At 40.9% G+C, this 13,709-nt stretch overlaps 1 protein-coding gene across 2 annotated transcripts in view; it reads left to right on the forward strand.

Annotated features, from left to right (window-relative positions):
- LOC143996736 (dynein axonemal heavy chain 5-like) overlaps positions 1-13,709 on the forward strand; it is a 638,308-nt gene that overhangs the window by 387,441 nt on the left and 237,158 nt on the right. For both annotated transcript variants that reach the window (XM_077491993.1, XM_077491994.1), the window contains exon 57: positions 1,928-2,592. In XM_077491993.1, coding sequence (XP_077348119.1) covers positions 1,928-2,592 — 665 coding nt within the window. The remainder of the gene's footprint in view (positions 1-1,927; positions 2,593-13,709) is intronic.

Raw genomic sequence — 13,709 nt, forward strand, 5'->3', positions numbered from 1 at the left:
CTTTTAAAGGGTGTTCCACGGCTTTTGAATTTGCCGCGAACAACCTCAAATTGTTCGCTATTTGGCAAACAGGCAAACACCCATGTTCAAGTCGAACTTACGTTTGACTCATACACTGGGCTCATCCCTAATCAGAACTAAAATCCACAATATGCTCTTCTTCAACTTCCAAACGGACTATTCCAGCTATGTTCCTAGTAATATCATGGCAGGAAAAAAGTGGATAAGGATAAGAGAATTGATAAATTTACTGGTCATATTGTTTGAAGTATAACTAAAGCCAAAATGTATGTTTTTAGCGTTTGGATAGAGAAGGAAATGATTATAACTTCTGTTTTTTTTCTTCCCATCTGTGGCATACTGCAGTGGCACCAACACATGGAGGGGTTGATTTACTAAAGGTAAAAAGACTGTGAACTTTGCAAAGTGCAGTTGCACTCTGCAAGAGCAGTTGCTCCAGAACTTTGTAATAAGCAGAAACTCTGCTGACTTTCATCATCCAATTATGTGCAAGCAAAAATAAATGTATTTTTTTATTTTCCTTGTCTGTTCCTTGGGTATTCTTTGCAAAGTGGAGCTTTACCTCATTTACTAAGCACTGAAGCAACTGCATTTGCAGAGTGCAATTGCACTTTGCAAAGTGCACAGTCTATTGTCCTTTAGTAAATCAACCCCCCAAAGTCTATTCACACCAGTGGGTGCATAACTAGCCTACTGGTGTGCATTATGCATATGCCCTGCAGTGCATTTTTACAACACATCACAGTGCTTGATTTTTTTACTTTCATTCAACTCTATACACAGCAGACAGTTGGAACATTTGCTGTTCATTGTAATGTGCTGTGATAAAATGTCATCTAATGCAATTCAAGCTTAAAGTGGATGTAAATCTGATTCATGAAATTTGAGCTGTGTACATATATCTGCAGTGTTTTGTTATCTCTCTTCGAAGCATTATGTCCCATAGCTTTTTCCTGCTCCATTCTTCTGTTATTAGCATGACAACTCCTGACAAGTTCTCCATCACATATGATAAAAGCATTCGGAGTGTTGTGTTGGGGAGGATGCTCTAAATAGATTAGCACAGAGTTGAACGATTCAACAAACATAGCTAAAAGTCTCTACCTGTGAGGAGAGTGGGTGTGTGCCCTTCCCTCAATCAGCTGCCTTGGCTGTATGTCCAGACTTCACTGCAGTGCTAACCAGGAAGAGATAATCTCCTAACAAGATGTGCACTTTCTAAACAGTATATAAAGGTGAAGACAGCAGATATATATGTAAAACTTATGTAGGGAGATTTGTTTCATCCCTGCGTATCATCTGAAGCTGTTCACTTCACTGTGTATATGTGAGGGCTTACATTCACTTTAATCTATACAGCATTCATGTAATCTTTACTTTTAGTGTGTATGCCTCTACCTTCCTTCTGACCTTCTCTAGGTAATTGCATGAATGTACTGGCTTACTCTCCAGGCATTAACCAACACCTGGAATTAGTGAAACACTACTGAACTCTGTATCTTACTTATGTACCGAACTTTTGAATGCCATGTTATACCTTAGCTTTACATTTGGTACCTCTTACATATACTACCTTTGTACTTATGTCTAGCGTGCTGTATGACTTCTGTTTTCTGTTCTCTTCTTTTTGCTAAAATTTAGACTTAAAGTGATTCTAACGGTTGTAATTTTTTTCTAAACATCATATTGGCGTTTAATTTCTGCATGATATGTTAAGATGTACTAGTAACTCTGAAGCATAAATTACATTAAACAAGCAGGATACATTAATCAATAGTAAGTCAATATTACTTGGAGAAATGTGTGTCTTGACCTTGCCTATGTGCCCATTTACCACAAAAAAAAAGGTTTAAATGTATGCATTCATAACAGATTGATTTTTATAACAGTATGTCATCTTTTATAGAACTTACGGAACAAATAATCTTCTGGATGACCTAAAGCTGTTGTATCGTACAGCTGGGCAAAAAGGAAAAGGAATAACTTTCATATTTACAGACAACGAGATTAAGGACGAATCATTTCTAGAGTACATGAATAATGTGCTGGCCTCAGGAGAAGTGTCCAACCTGTTTGCAAGGGATGAGATTGATGAAATCACACAAGATTTAATTCCCGTTATGAAGAAAGAATACCCACGGCGGGCACCCACTGCTGAGAACCTGTATGATTACTTCCTCTCTCGTGTTCGCAGTAACTTACATGTGGTGCTTTGCTTCTCCCCAGTTGGGGAAAAATTCAGAACCAGAGCTCTGAAATTCCCTGGTCTTATTTCTGGGTGTACTATGGACTGGTTCCAAAGGTGGCCACGAGATGCGTTGGTTGCTGTTGCCCATCACTTTTTGGCCTCTTACAAAATAGAATGTACAGAAGAAGTGAAGCAGAGTGTTGTGAACACAATGGGTACATTTCAGGACATTGTGGCAGAAAAATGTGTGGAATATTTTGAAAGGTACAGACGGCAGACATATGTCACCCCAAAATCTTATCTGTCTTTCATCAGTGGCTATAAAGCAATATATGGGGAAAAATACGAAAATGTCGGAAATCTGTCCAACCGCATGAAGACAGGTATGTTTGATGCATGTCATGTTAATAGGATTGAAATCAATGCAGCTTGTATTTTTTTCACTTAATATAGTCAGTTATAATATATCAAACATATGATTTTCTCCTCTCTAAAATATTACCAAAAGCTAAAGTTATTTATTGGACTGTTACATTCAGAAATTTGTTTTTTTTTTTAAATACTATATCAGATGTTTCATGTTTTATGTAGAGGCCACATGCCAGAGCCACGTGGGCCTTGTGTAAAATATCTGGAATAAAGATGTCTCTGTGTTGTTTATGTATTGCTGGTTAGAAAATAAAAGCAACATTTGAGAAGTTGCTATGTTTATCATAGACACTCCCCTTTTAGGATTTTTATTCATGAGTCCTTGTTTGACCTGTGTAACAAGGAAAAGGTGCAGAGACATGGTATTTCATTGGAATTTGCATTTTTCATGACCTGTTTATTTCATTCTTTCTGCCTGAATTGATGTTTGGTCTCCCTAATCTCATTTGATGCTCTCTTTTCTAAAATTATGGTGGCAAGTAACATAGAACTAGGAAAGATCTATCATTGGTGGAGAAATATAAAAAATGGTGCCTCTAAAATGCTGGATTGATTATGCTCAGTGGCATTTCTTGATCCAGGCCCCTGTGAGGAACATGCTCCAGGTTTTTGATATGGATACAGAAAATCATGGGCCATCAGCTTCCAGGCTACATTGGATATGTACTGTTCTGCTCCCCAGCATGGTTAATTGTCACAGTGGAATGTGGTGTTCCACATTCGTCCAGAGTGGTATTCTAGATTATTTTGTTATGCACTGAATACACTGTACACATTTACTACAGTCCTTGTACCTACAAAATATTATTTTTTATTGTGACTTTCACAGACATAAATCTTAGATCTTTGATCACTAGATGGAGCAGGCAGTCATAGTATTAGAGAAAATGTAGGGAAACTTTGTGCAGCCTGGATGAATGCTTGTAACATTAAATTGATGTCTTATAAATAGACCCCAACTTAATTAATGTAGTTGGGGAATAATTAGAAGCGAGCAACTCTTGATGCCTCCTACACTGCTGCTGGTTGGAGTAGAGTTTTCCTTAGATTGATGTCGGAGGGAGGGGGCATTGAGGCTAGAAATGTTTTGTGGTAGTGGAGGGTAGGAATGTCGCACCATTAGTTTTAGCGGAAGCAGGAATACCTCTTAGATTGGTATAATTGGCAATAAGAATGCCATTTACATTTTTGTCAGTGGTGTGGTGGTGGATTTTGAGGTGGGGGGGTAAAATGTTGGCAACCACTAAATTGTGGTTGCCTGCAGCCATTTTTTACCACGCCCAAAGGTCTTCCATAATAAGGTATGGATTGTATTAAAAGTAGATTAGAGGTGCAGGGGCCTCTCTGGCCTTTTCTAAGGCACATTTCTAGTGATGGCCGAACGGTTCACCCGGCGGTCGTTTCGCGGCGAATTTCGGCCGGTGGACTTCCGTGTTTACTGTGTAAAAGAACTTTGACCTATGCTGACACATCCATCATGGGGTACAGGACAGCCAATTGAGACATTACAGCACATGGACACTTGGACATTCCCCCTAACTTATAAATAGACCCGATCCGGTGGCCATTTTACATTCTTTCTTCTGTCACTATAGGGAGAGGTTGCTGTGTGGAGCAGGAAGAGATTGCAGTGACCCAAATCGCTAGTTATTTGGTACACAAAAGTTCTTTTCAGGACTGGTATAGGTGTTAGGTGTAGTTCAGGATATAGGTTTGAGGCACTGCTGTGCTACTGATTGTTGCAGCAGCCTGAGTGTCTTTTATCAGTTTAGAGAAAGGGACAGGACGGTGTGTGCTGCAGGGACAGTCAGTTTAGTCATTAGCTGTTACTATCAGGTCCACAAAAGTGCTATTCAAGTTATTGTTCCAGCAGCCTCTGTTTTGTCAGTTTATCTAGGGACAGGCAGGAAGCTGTGTGTGAGGCAGTGAGGGTCAGTTTAATCGGTAGCTGTTACTATATTAGGTCCACAAAGGTTCTTTTCAGGACTGGTATCAGTGGTATGGTAATAGGCTTGTCCACGTATAATATTCTTTCTTCCAAATATAGAAAGAATATTATACTTGACTGCTGCCCTTCTGCTGCAGTCTGCTAATCATTCACAACCTACTTGTTCCACAATGGTCCTTATAAGGACTGGTAAGGTCTAGGGTGCTACAGTACATAGGGTTGAGTGAGGTACAGTCTGCTATTCTATAAGGACTGGTATAGGTCCACAATACATAGGGTTGAGGTGCACTACTGCTGACCGCTGCCCTATACTGCAGCAATCCTTTATCAGTATAGGGACTGACGTACAGTCTGCTAATCAGTCACACACAACCTACTTGTTCCACAAAGGTCCTTATAAGGACTGGTAACTTGGTCTAGGGTGCTACAGTACATAGGGTTGAGTGAGGTACAGTCTGCTATTCCATAAGGACTGGTATAGGTCCACAATACATAGGGTTGAGATGCACTACTGCTGACTGCTGCCCTATACTGCAGCAGTCCTTCATCAGTATAGGGACTGAGAGTTTTGTCACAGGGTCATTTAAAAAATGACAGGCAGAGGAAGAGGCAGGCCCTTCCGCAGGGGTGGTAGGGGTAGGGCAGGAGCAACAGGCTTGAGCCAAAGTGGGAAGTTGCAGAAGGTGCGTTCAATTACTTTAAAGGACGCACCAGACTTGGTTGAGTGGCTCACTCAGCCTTACACTTCTGCACCCTCCTCATCCTCTCGATCTGCACCCTCTTCTTCACTCTCTGCTATGTGCACCCCCAAAGACACTACCAACAACACCACCACATACATAGTTACATAGTTACATAGTTACATAGTTAGTCAGGTTGAAAAAAGACACAAGTCCATCCAGTTCAACCTTAAAAAACAAATAAATAAAATAAAAAATAATCGTACAATCCAAATACCCAATTTTATGCCCACAATTGATCCAGAGGAAGGCGAAAAAAAAAAAACCAGCAGAGCATGCTCCAATTTGCTACAGCAGGGGAAAAAAATTCCTTCCTGATCCCCCAAGAGGCAATCGGATTTTCCCTGGATCAACTTTACCTATGTTAGTACCCAGTTATATTATGTGCATTCAGGAAAGTATCCAGGCCTTTCTTAAAGCAATCTACTGAGCTGGCCGGAACCAGCCGGGAGTCTATTCCACATTTTCACAGCTCTAACTGTGAAGAAACCTTTCCGTACTTGAAGATGAAATCTCTTTTCCTCTAGACATAAAGAGTGCCCCCTTGTCCTCTGGGTTGACCGTACAGAGAACAACTCAACACCAAGTTCACTATATGGACCCCTAATATATTTGTTTCAAATCTTTCTTTATTATTTCTTTATAATTATAAAACATACAAAACATCCATCAACATACCTAACATCCATCAACTACTACATATTTCTCAAAAAAAAAAAAAAAAAAATATATATATATATATATATATATATATATATATATATATATATATATATATAAATCAGCCCTCATCCCTCCCCCCTACCCCATCGCTCCTCACTTCCTCACTTACAAATATTCCTTAAGGATCCCTGAGGTACAAAACTCCTCCCACTTTTTCCAATGCTTTGAAATCGGATTCTCCACATATCCTTCTTCTCTTATTTGCTTCTCCATATAGTGTGTTTCACTCATTTCACATTTCCACTCTATTATTAAAGCGGAGGTCCACCCTAAAATGGACCTTCCGCTCATCGGATTCCTCCCCCCCTCCGGCGCCACAATTGGCACCTTTCAGGGGGGAGGGGGGTGCAGTTACCTGGATAATCCAGGTAACTGCACCCACTTCCGGGCTAGCTCTCTGCGGAAAGGGGCGTACATTACGCCCCTTTCCGCAAGTGCCCGCCCCCTTCCGCAAGTGCCCCGCTGCCTGCTGGGAAACACACAGATCCCAGAGGCAGCGGGGACCGTCCTCATTGTGCAGCGCGGCTCGCGCATGCGCAGTAGGGAACCGGGAAATGAAGCCGAAAGGCTCCATTTCCTGATTCCCATACCCAAGATGGCGGCGGCAGCACTCGAGTGTCGATCTAGAGATCGGCTTCGGGTGCCGACATCGCGGGCGCGCTGGACAGGTAAGTGTCACTATTTTAAAAGTCAGCAGCTGCAGTATTTGTAGCTGCTGACTTTAAAAAAAAAAAAAAAAACGCGGAGTCCCGGCGGACTCCCGCTTTAATGGAGCATTTTCCTTTTTCCATTTTCGCGCTATTACAACTTTTGCAGCTGTAGTCATACAGTGCAAAAACTCTATCTCTTTCTGTGTTAATGATTTAGCTGTGAGAGAGAATAGTACTATCATTATATCTATGTTTATCCTAGTACCTGTCACTCGCTGATATATTTCTGTTATCTTACCCCAAAAATCTCTTAACTTGTAACAGCTATACCATATGTGTTCTAAAGTACCCTTTTCTATTTTGCATCTCCAACAGGTTTCAGGGTTCCTTTTATTTATTCTATTCATTACTACTGGGCTTCTATACCATCTTATTGCAACTTTATAGTTTTTTTCTTGGTCCTTGATTGCTACCGATAGTTTATGTATTCTTCCATATATCCCTTCCCATTCCTTCTCTGTCAACACATTCCCTATTTCCTCCTCCCATTTTTTCACTGCTGCTATTTTTTTAATATCACCATAGGGGAGTAATAGATTGTATATCTTAGAAAGTTTTTTATTCGCTTTATCCTTATTTAATACTATTTGCTCGAATACAGTTATTTGTCTATTAATACTTATCATTAATGGATCTATATATGCTTTCAACTGAGAGTATTGCAGCCATTTATTATTATATTCATGTCCCATTTCCTGAAACGTTGGCATTCTCCCATCTATCAGGATTTGTATTATTCGCTCATGCTCCTCCATATTCCATTTAAGAAATGTTTTGCTTTTTAGTGCTGGTCTAAATTCGGGGTTGGTAAATAATGGGGTCATAGGGCCACTCATTGAGGAGAGATTTCCTTTTTTTATTATATCATCCCAAATTTTTAATGTTGTTTTTACAAAAATGGGTAACTCCTTTTCTTCTGGTCTTAAATTAGATTTTATCCATGGTTGATGTTTTATTCTAACCCCTATTATATCTTCTTCTAGCTTTACCCATTGTTTATTTTTTGCATTATGCTGCCAATCTATAATTCTCATTATTGACGCTGCTTGGAGGTATTTGGAGAAGTCAGGCATTGCCAGTCCTCCATTTTTTTTTGTTCTTATTAATACTTCTCTTCCTATTCTAGGAACCTTATGCGACCATATAAAACTTTCTTCAGCTTCTCTTAAATCCTTCATAATCTTTCCTGATGGTATAATAGGGACCGTTTGAAAAATATATAGCATAATTGGTAGTATCACCATCTTTAGAATATTTATTTTCCCTAACCAGGAATAAGTTATTTTATCATATTTTCCTAAAAGTTTTTTTACCTTATAAATTGCTTTATTATAGTTCATGTCCTGTAGAAGTTTTAAGTCACTTGGAATATATATTCCAAGATACTTAATCGCGTCTTGTTTCCATTTAAATGGGAAATTATTTAGTATTATCTTTTGCATTTCTTCTTCCAATGAGATGTTCATTACTTCAGATTTATCATAATTAACTTTAAAGTTGCTCAATTGCCCAAATCATTCCAGTTCTTTTATTACATTTGGTATTGTAATTATAGGGTTAGTTATATATAATAAAAGATCATCTGCATATGCAGCCGTCTTATATTCTTTACCTTTAACCTCTATCCCTTTGATATCCGTATTTCCCCTTATAGCTTCCATAAGATGTTCCATTATCATAACGTACAGAAGTGGGGATAGGGGACACCCCTGTCTAGTCCCATTTGATATCTTTATATAATCTGACAACATCCCATTTGTCCTAACTTTTGCTCTTGAGTTTTTATATAATGCAGTGATCCTATCTAGCATTTTAGGTCCCATTCCTATTTGCCTCAATACTTCCTTCAAGAATTGCCATCCCACCCTATCAAAAGCCTTCTCGGCATCTATAGCCAGAAGGCAGGCAGGGATGGCATTTCTCTGAGCGTATTCCATCAGTGTACATGTCTTGATAATGTTATCCCTTGTTTCTCTACCCTTCATAAAACCCGTTTGGTCCAAATTTATATGATCTGATATAATTTCTGTTATTCGTCTCGCTATTATCTTAGAGTATATTCTTATATCTATGTTTGTCAAAGATATAGGTCTATAGTTTTTACAAATTGATTGATCCTTTTCAGGCTTTAATATTAATACGATATGGGCATCCGTGCTCTGTACTGCCAATGGCTGCGTTTGAGAGATAGAGTTATATGTTTTCTTAAGAATAGGTGTGATTAATCTCTTAAATGTCTTATAGAATCTAGCGGTATACCCATCCGGGCCTGGACTCTTTCCCAGTGCAAGTTCTGCGATTGCATGCTCTATTTCTTCTATTGAGATTTCACGCTCCAGATCCTCAATTTTTTCTATTGAGAACATGGGTACCGCTGTTTCCCGTATATAGTTTCGTATCGCCTCACCCTTATTCCCTTTCTCCTTATATTCCTGATTTTCTTTTATATTATATAACTTGGAGTAGTAAGTATGAAAAGTTTCAGATATTTCCACTGGGTCATATGTCATTTCCCCATTTGGTTTTACAATTTTTTCTATGTAACTTAAGGGTTGCTGCTTTTTTAATGTTCGGGCCAACACTTTCCCTGATTTATTTCCGAACTTATACCACTGTGTTTTATTTTTGTCTCTTATCTGTAGGGACTCTTCATCAAGCATTGATTGCATTTCCATTTGTTTTTCCTTTAATCTTATTCTATCAAATGGTTTCATACTCCTCTTATGTAACTCCTCTAATTCTCTAATCTCTGTTTCCAATTGAGATTGTTTCAATATTTTTTCTTTTTTTCTTCTTGCTCCATGCTTGATGAATATTCCCCTCAATACACATTTTAATGTTTCCCATTGAATTGGGAATTATGTTTCATCTCCTTCATGAGTTATTAAAAATTATTTTATAGTTTGTTGTATCTCTACCTCACATTTATTATCTTTGATTAGATTATCATTCAATCTCCATATCCCACTCCTTTTCTTTGTTGCAATTACTGCAAACTCTAGATATATTGGGTCGTGATCTGACCATAGAAATCCCCCTATCTCTGAAATTGGCTTCATTATTAACCACTTGCCGACCGCCGCACGCCGATGTACGTCGGCAGAATGGCACGGGCAGGCATAAGCACGTACATGTACGTGATTTGCCTCCCGCGGGTCGGGGGCCCGATCGGGCCCCCGCCCGGTGCCTGCGGCGGTCGGTTTTCGTTCGGGAGCGATCCCGGACGAGGGGACGGCCATTCATTCATGGCCACCCCCTCGCGATCGCTCCCGACGAATGGAAATCCCCGGTGACATCACTTCCTCTCCTGTAATGTAAACACAGGAGAGGAAGTGATGTATTCTCTCCTCCGTGTCGGTATTTTTCGTTCCGACACGGAGGAGAGCGGATCAGTGAGTTGCACCAACACATCCCACACACAGTAGAACATGCCAGGCACACTCACACCCCCCCTTTACCCCCCGATCACCCCCCCAATTACCCCTGCCCCCCAGTCACAGTGACACCAATGTCATTTTTTTTTTTTTTTTTTTTTTTTTTGCATTGGTGTCATTTGTGACTGTAATAACTGTTAGGGCAGTTAGGGTTAGCCCCCTTTAGTTCTAATGTACCCCCCTAACCCCCCCAATAAAGGTTTAACCCCCGTGATCACCCCCCGTCGCCAGTGTCACTAAGGCTGGGTTCACATTGCAGCGGTTTATGAGAACGAATGTGATTCGCACCGCACTGCAGTGCAAATCACATCCGATCTCTGTGCGATTCGAGTTCAGCCATTCGCCGCACCCGCCGCACCCGCCACACCCGCCGCACCCGCCGCAAATTCGCACGGGACCCTTTTTTTGGCCCGCAGCAGAATCGGATCGCATGGGTGTTCACACCATGCGATCCGAGTTTGCAGATCGCACTGCGATATGCGAACTGATCTGGGGGTGTCAGTAACATTTCACTGACACTCCCAGCAGTTCGCATAGGGCAGTGTGAACTGCCGCCGGGAGGCATGCGATGCGGGAACCCGCCGCGGATTCGCGGCGTTTCCGCATCGCTCCAGTGTGAACCCAGCCTAATAAGCGATCATTTTTCTGATCGCCGTATTAGTGTCACAGGTGACGCTAGTTAGGCAGGTAGGTATTTAGGTTCGCCGCAGCTTTTTATAGCGCTAGGGACCCCCATATACTACCGCATAAAGCCCCCTGATTGCCCCCTAGTTAACCCTTTCACCAGTGATCACCATATAACTGTTACAGGTGACGCTGGTTGGTTAGTTATTTTTTTATAGTTTCAGGGCACCCGCCATTTATTACCTAATAAAGGTTTAACCCCCTGATCACCCGGCAGGTGTCATTTGTGACTAATAACTGTTAGGGCAGTTAGGGTTAGCCCCCTTTAGTTCTAAGGTACCCCCCTAACCCCCCCAATAAAGGTTTAACCCCGTGATCACCCCCCGTCGCCAGTGTCACTAAGGCTGGGTTCACATTGCAGCGGTTTATGAGAACGGATGTGATTCGCACCGCACTGCAGTGCAAATCACATCCGATCTCTGTGCGATTCGAGTTCAGCTATACAGATAGTATGGCTGAATTCGTGTCGCACCCGCCGCACCCGCCGCAAACTCGCACGGGACCCTTTTTTTGGTCCGCAGCAGAATCGGATCGCATGGGTGTTCACACCATGCGATCCAAGTTTGCAGATCGCACTGCGATATGCGAACTGATCTGGGGGTGTCATTAACATTTCACTGACACTCCCAGCAGTTCGCATAGGGCAGTGTGAACTGCCGCCGGGAGGCATGCGATGCGGGAACCCGCCGCGCATTCGTGGCGTTCCCGCATCGCTCCAGTGTGAACCCAGCCTAATAAGCGATCGTTTTTCTGATCGCTGTATTAGTGTCACAGGTGACGCTAGTTAGGCAGGTAGGTATTTAGGTTCGCCGCAGCTTTTTATAGCGCCAGGGACCCCCATATACTACCGCATAAAGCCCCCTGATTGCCCCCTAGTTAACCCTTTCACCAGTGATCACCATATAACTGTTACAGGTGACGCTGGTTGGTTAGTTATTTTTTTATAGTTTCAGGGCACCCGCCATTTATTACCTAGTCTCACTAGTGTACCCCTAAATTTAGGGGTGTCTACTTTCTAAAATGGGGTCATTTGGGGGGGGGGGTTTGTGCCATCTTGGCATTTTATGGCCTTCAAAACTGTAACGCCCTTAGAAAGCCTGAAGGCGGTGCTTGGTTTTTGGGGCCCCGTACGCGGCTAGGCTCCCAAAAAGTCCCACATATGTGGTATCCCCGTACTCAGGAGAAGCAGCAGAATTTATTTTGGGGTGTCATTTCACATATGCCCATGGCATGCGTGAGCAATATATCATTTAGTGACAACTTTGTGAAAAAAAAAAAAAGTTTGTAATTTTCCCGCAACTTGTGGCAAAATATAAAATATTCCATGGACTCAACATGCCTCTCAGCAAATATCTTGGGGTGTCTACTTTCTAAAATGGGGTCATTTGTGGGGGTTTTGTGCCATCTTGGCATTTTATGGCCTTCAAAACTGTAATAGGTAGTGAGAAGTGAACTCAAAAAATTACGCCCTTAGAAAGCCTGAAGGCGGTGCTTGGTTTTCGGGGCCCCGTACGCGGCTAGGCTCCCAAAAAGTCCCACATATGTGGTATCCCCGTACTCAGGAGAAGCAGCAGAATTTATTTTGGGGTGTCATTTCACATATGCCCATGGCATGCATGAGCAATATATCATTTAGTGACAACTTTGTGAAAAAAAAAAAAAAAAAAAAAAAGTTTGTAATTTTCCCGCAACTTGTGGCAAAATATAAAATATTCCATGGACTCAACATGCCTCTCAGCAAATAGCTTGGGGTGTCTACTTTCTAAAATGGGGTCATTTGTGGGGGTTTTGTGCCATCTTGGCATTTTATGGCCTTCAAAACTGTAATAGGTAGTGAGGCGTGAAATCAAAAATTTACGCCCTTAGAAAGCCTGAAGGCGGTGCTTGGTTTTCGGGGCCCTGTACGCGGCTAGGCTCCCAAAAAGTCCCACATATGTGGTATCCCCGTACTCAGGAGAAGCAGCAGAATTTATTTTGGGGTGTCATTTCACATACGCCCATAGCATGTGTGAGCAATATATCATTTAGTGACAACTTTGTGTAAAAAAAAAAAAAAAATTTTTTTTTTGTCATTATTCAATCGCTTGAGGCAAAAAAATAAAATATTCAATGGGCTCAACATGCCTCTTATCAATTTCCTTAGGGGGTCTACTTTCCAAAATGGGGTCATTTGGGGGGGTTTTGTACTGCCCTGTCATTTTAGCACCTCAAGAAATGAGATAGGCAGTCGTAAACTAAAAGCTGCGTAAATTCCAGAAAACGTACCTTAGTTTGTAGATGTGACAACTTTTGCGCAAACCAATAAATATACAATTATTGACTTTTTTTTTACCAAAGACATGTGGCTGAATACATTTTGTCCTAAATGTATGACTAAAATTGAGTTTATTGGATTTTTCTAATAACAAAAAGTAGAAAATATCATTTTTTTTCAAAATTTGCGGTCTTTTTACGTTTATATCGCAAAAAATAAAAATCGCAGAGGCAATCAAATACCATCAAAAGAAAGCTCTATTTGTGGGAAGAAAAGGACGCAAATTTTGTTTGGGTACAACATTGCATGACCGCGCAATTACCAGTTAAAGCAGCGCAGTGCCAAAGTGTAAAAAGACCTCTGGTCATTTACCAGCAAAATGGTCCGGTCTGAAAGTGGTTAAACCTTCCCTATTTACAAAAAAATAATCTAATCTGTGGTATGAGTTGTGAATATTTGAATAGTATGTATAATTTTTCTCCATTTAATGTTGGGCCCTCCATATATCATTTAGCTGGTATTTTCTCAAGACATTTTTAAATTCCTTTATTTTAATGTTATTCTTTTTTTTTTGCATA

Source organism: Lithobates pipiens, unplaced genomic scaffold, assembly GCF_037356315.1.
Source record: "Lithobates pipiens isolate NorthernLeopardFrog02 unplaced genomic scaffold, aLitPip1_a1.2 Scaffold_19, whole genome shotgun sequence".
In the NCBI taxonomy this organism is placed as follows: Eukaryota; Metazoa; Chordata; class Amphibia; order Anura; family Ranidae; genus Lithobates; species Lithobates pipiens.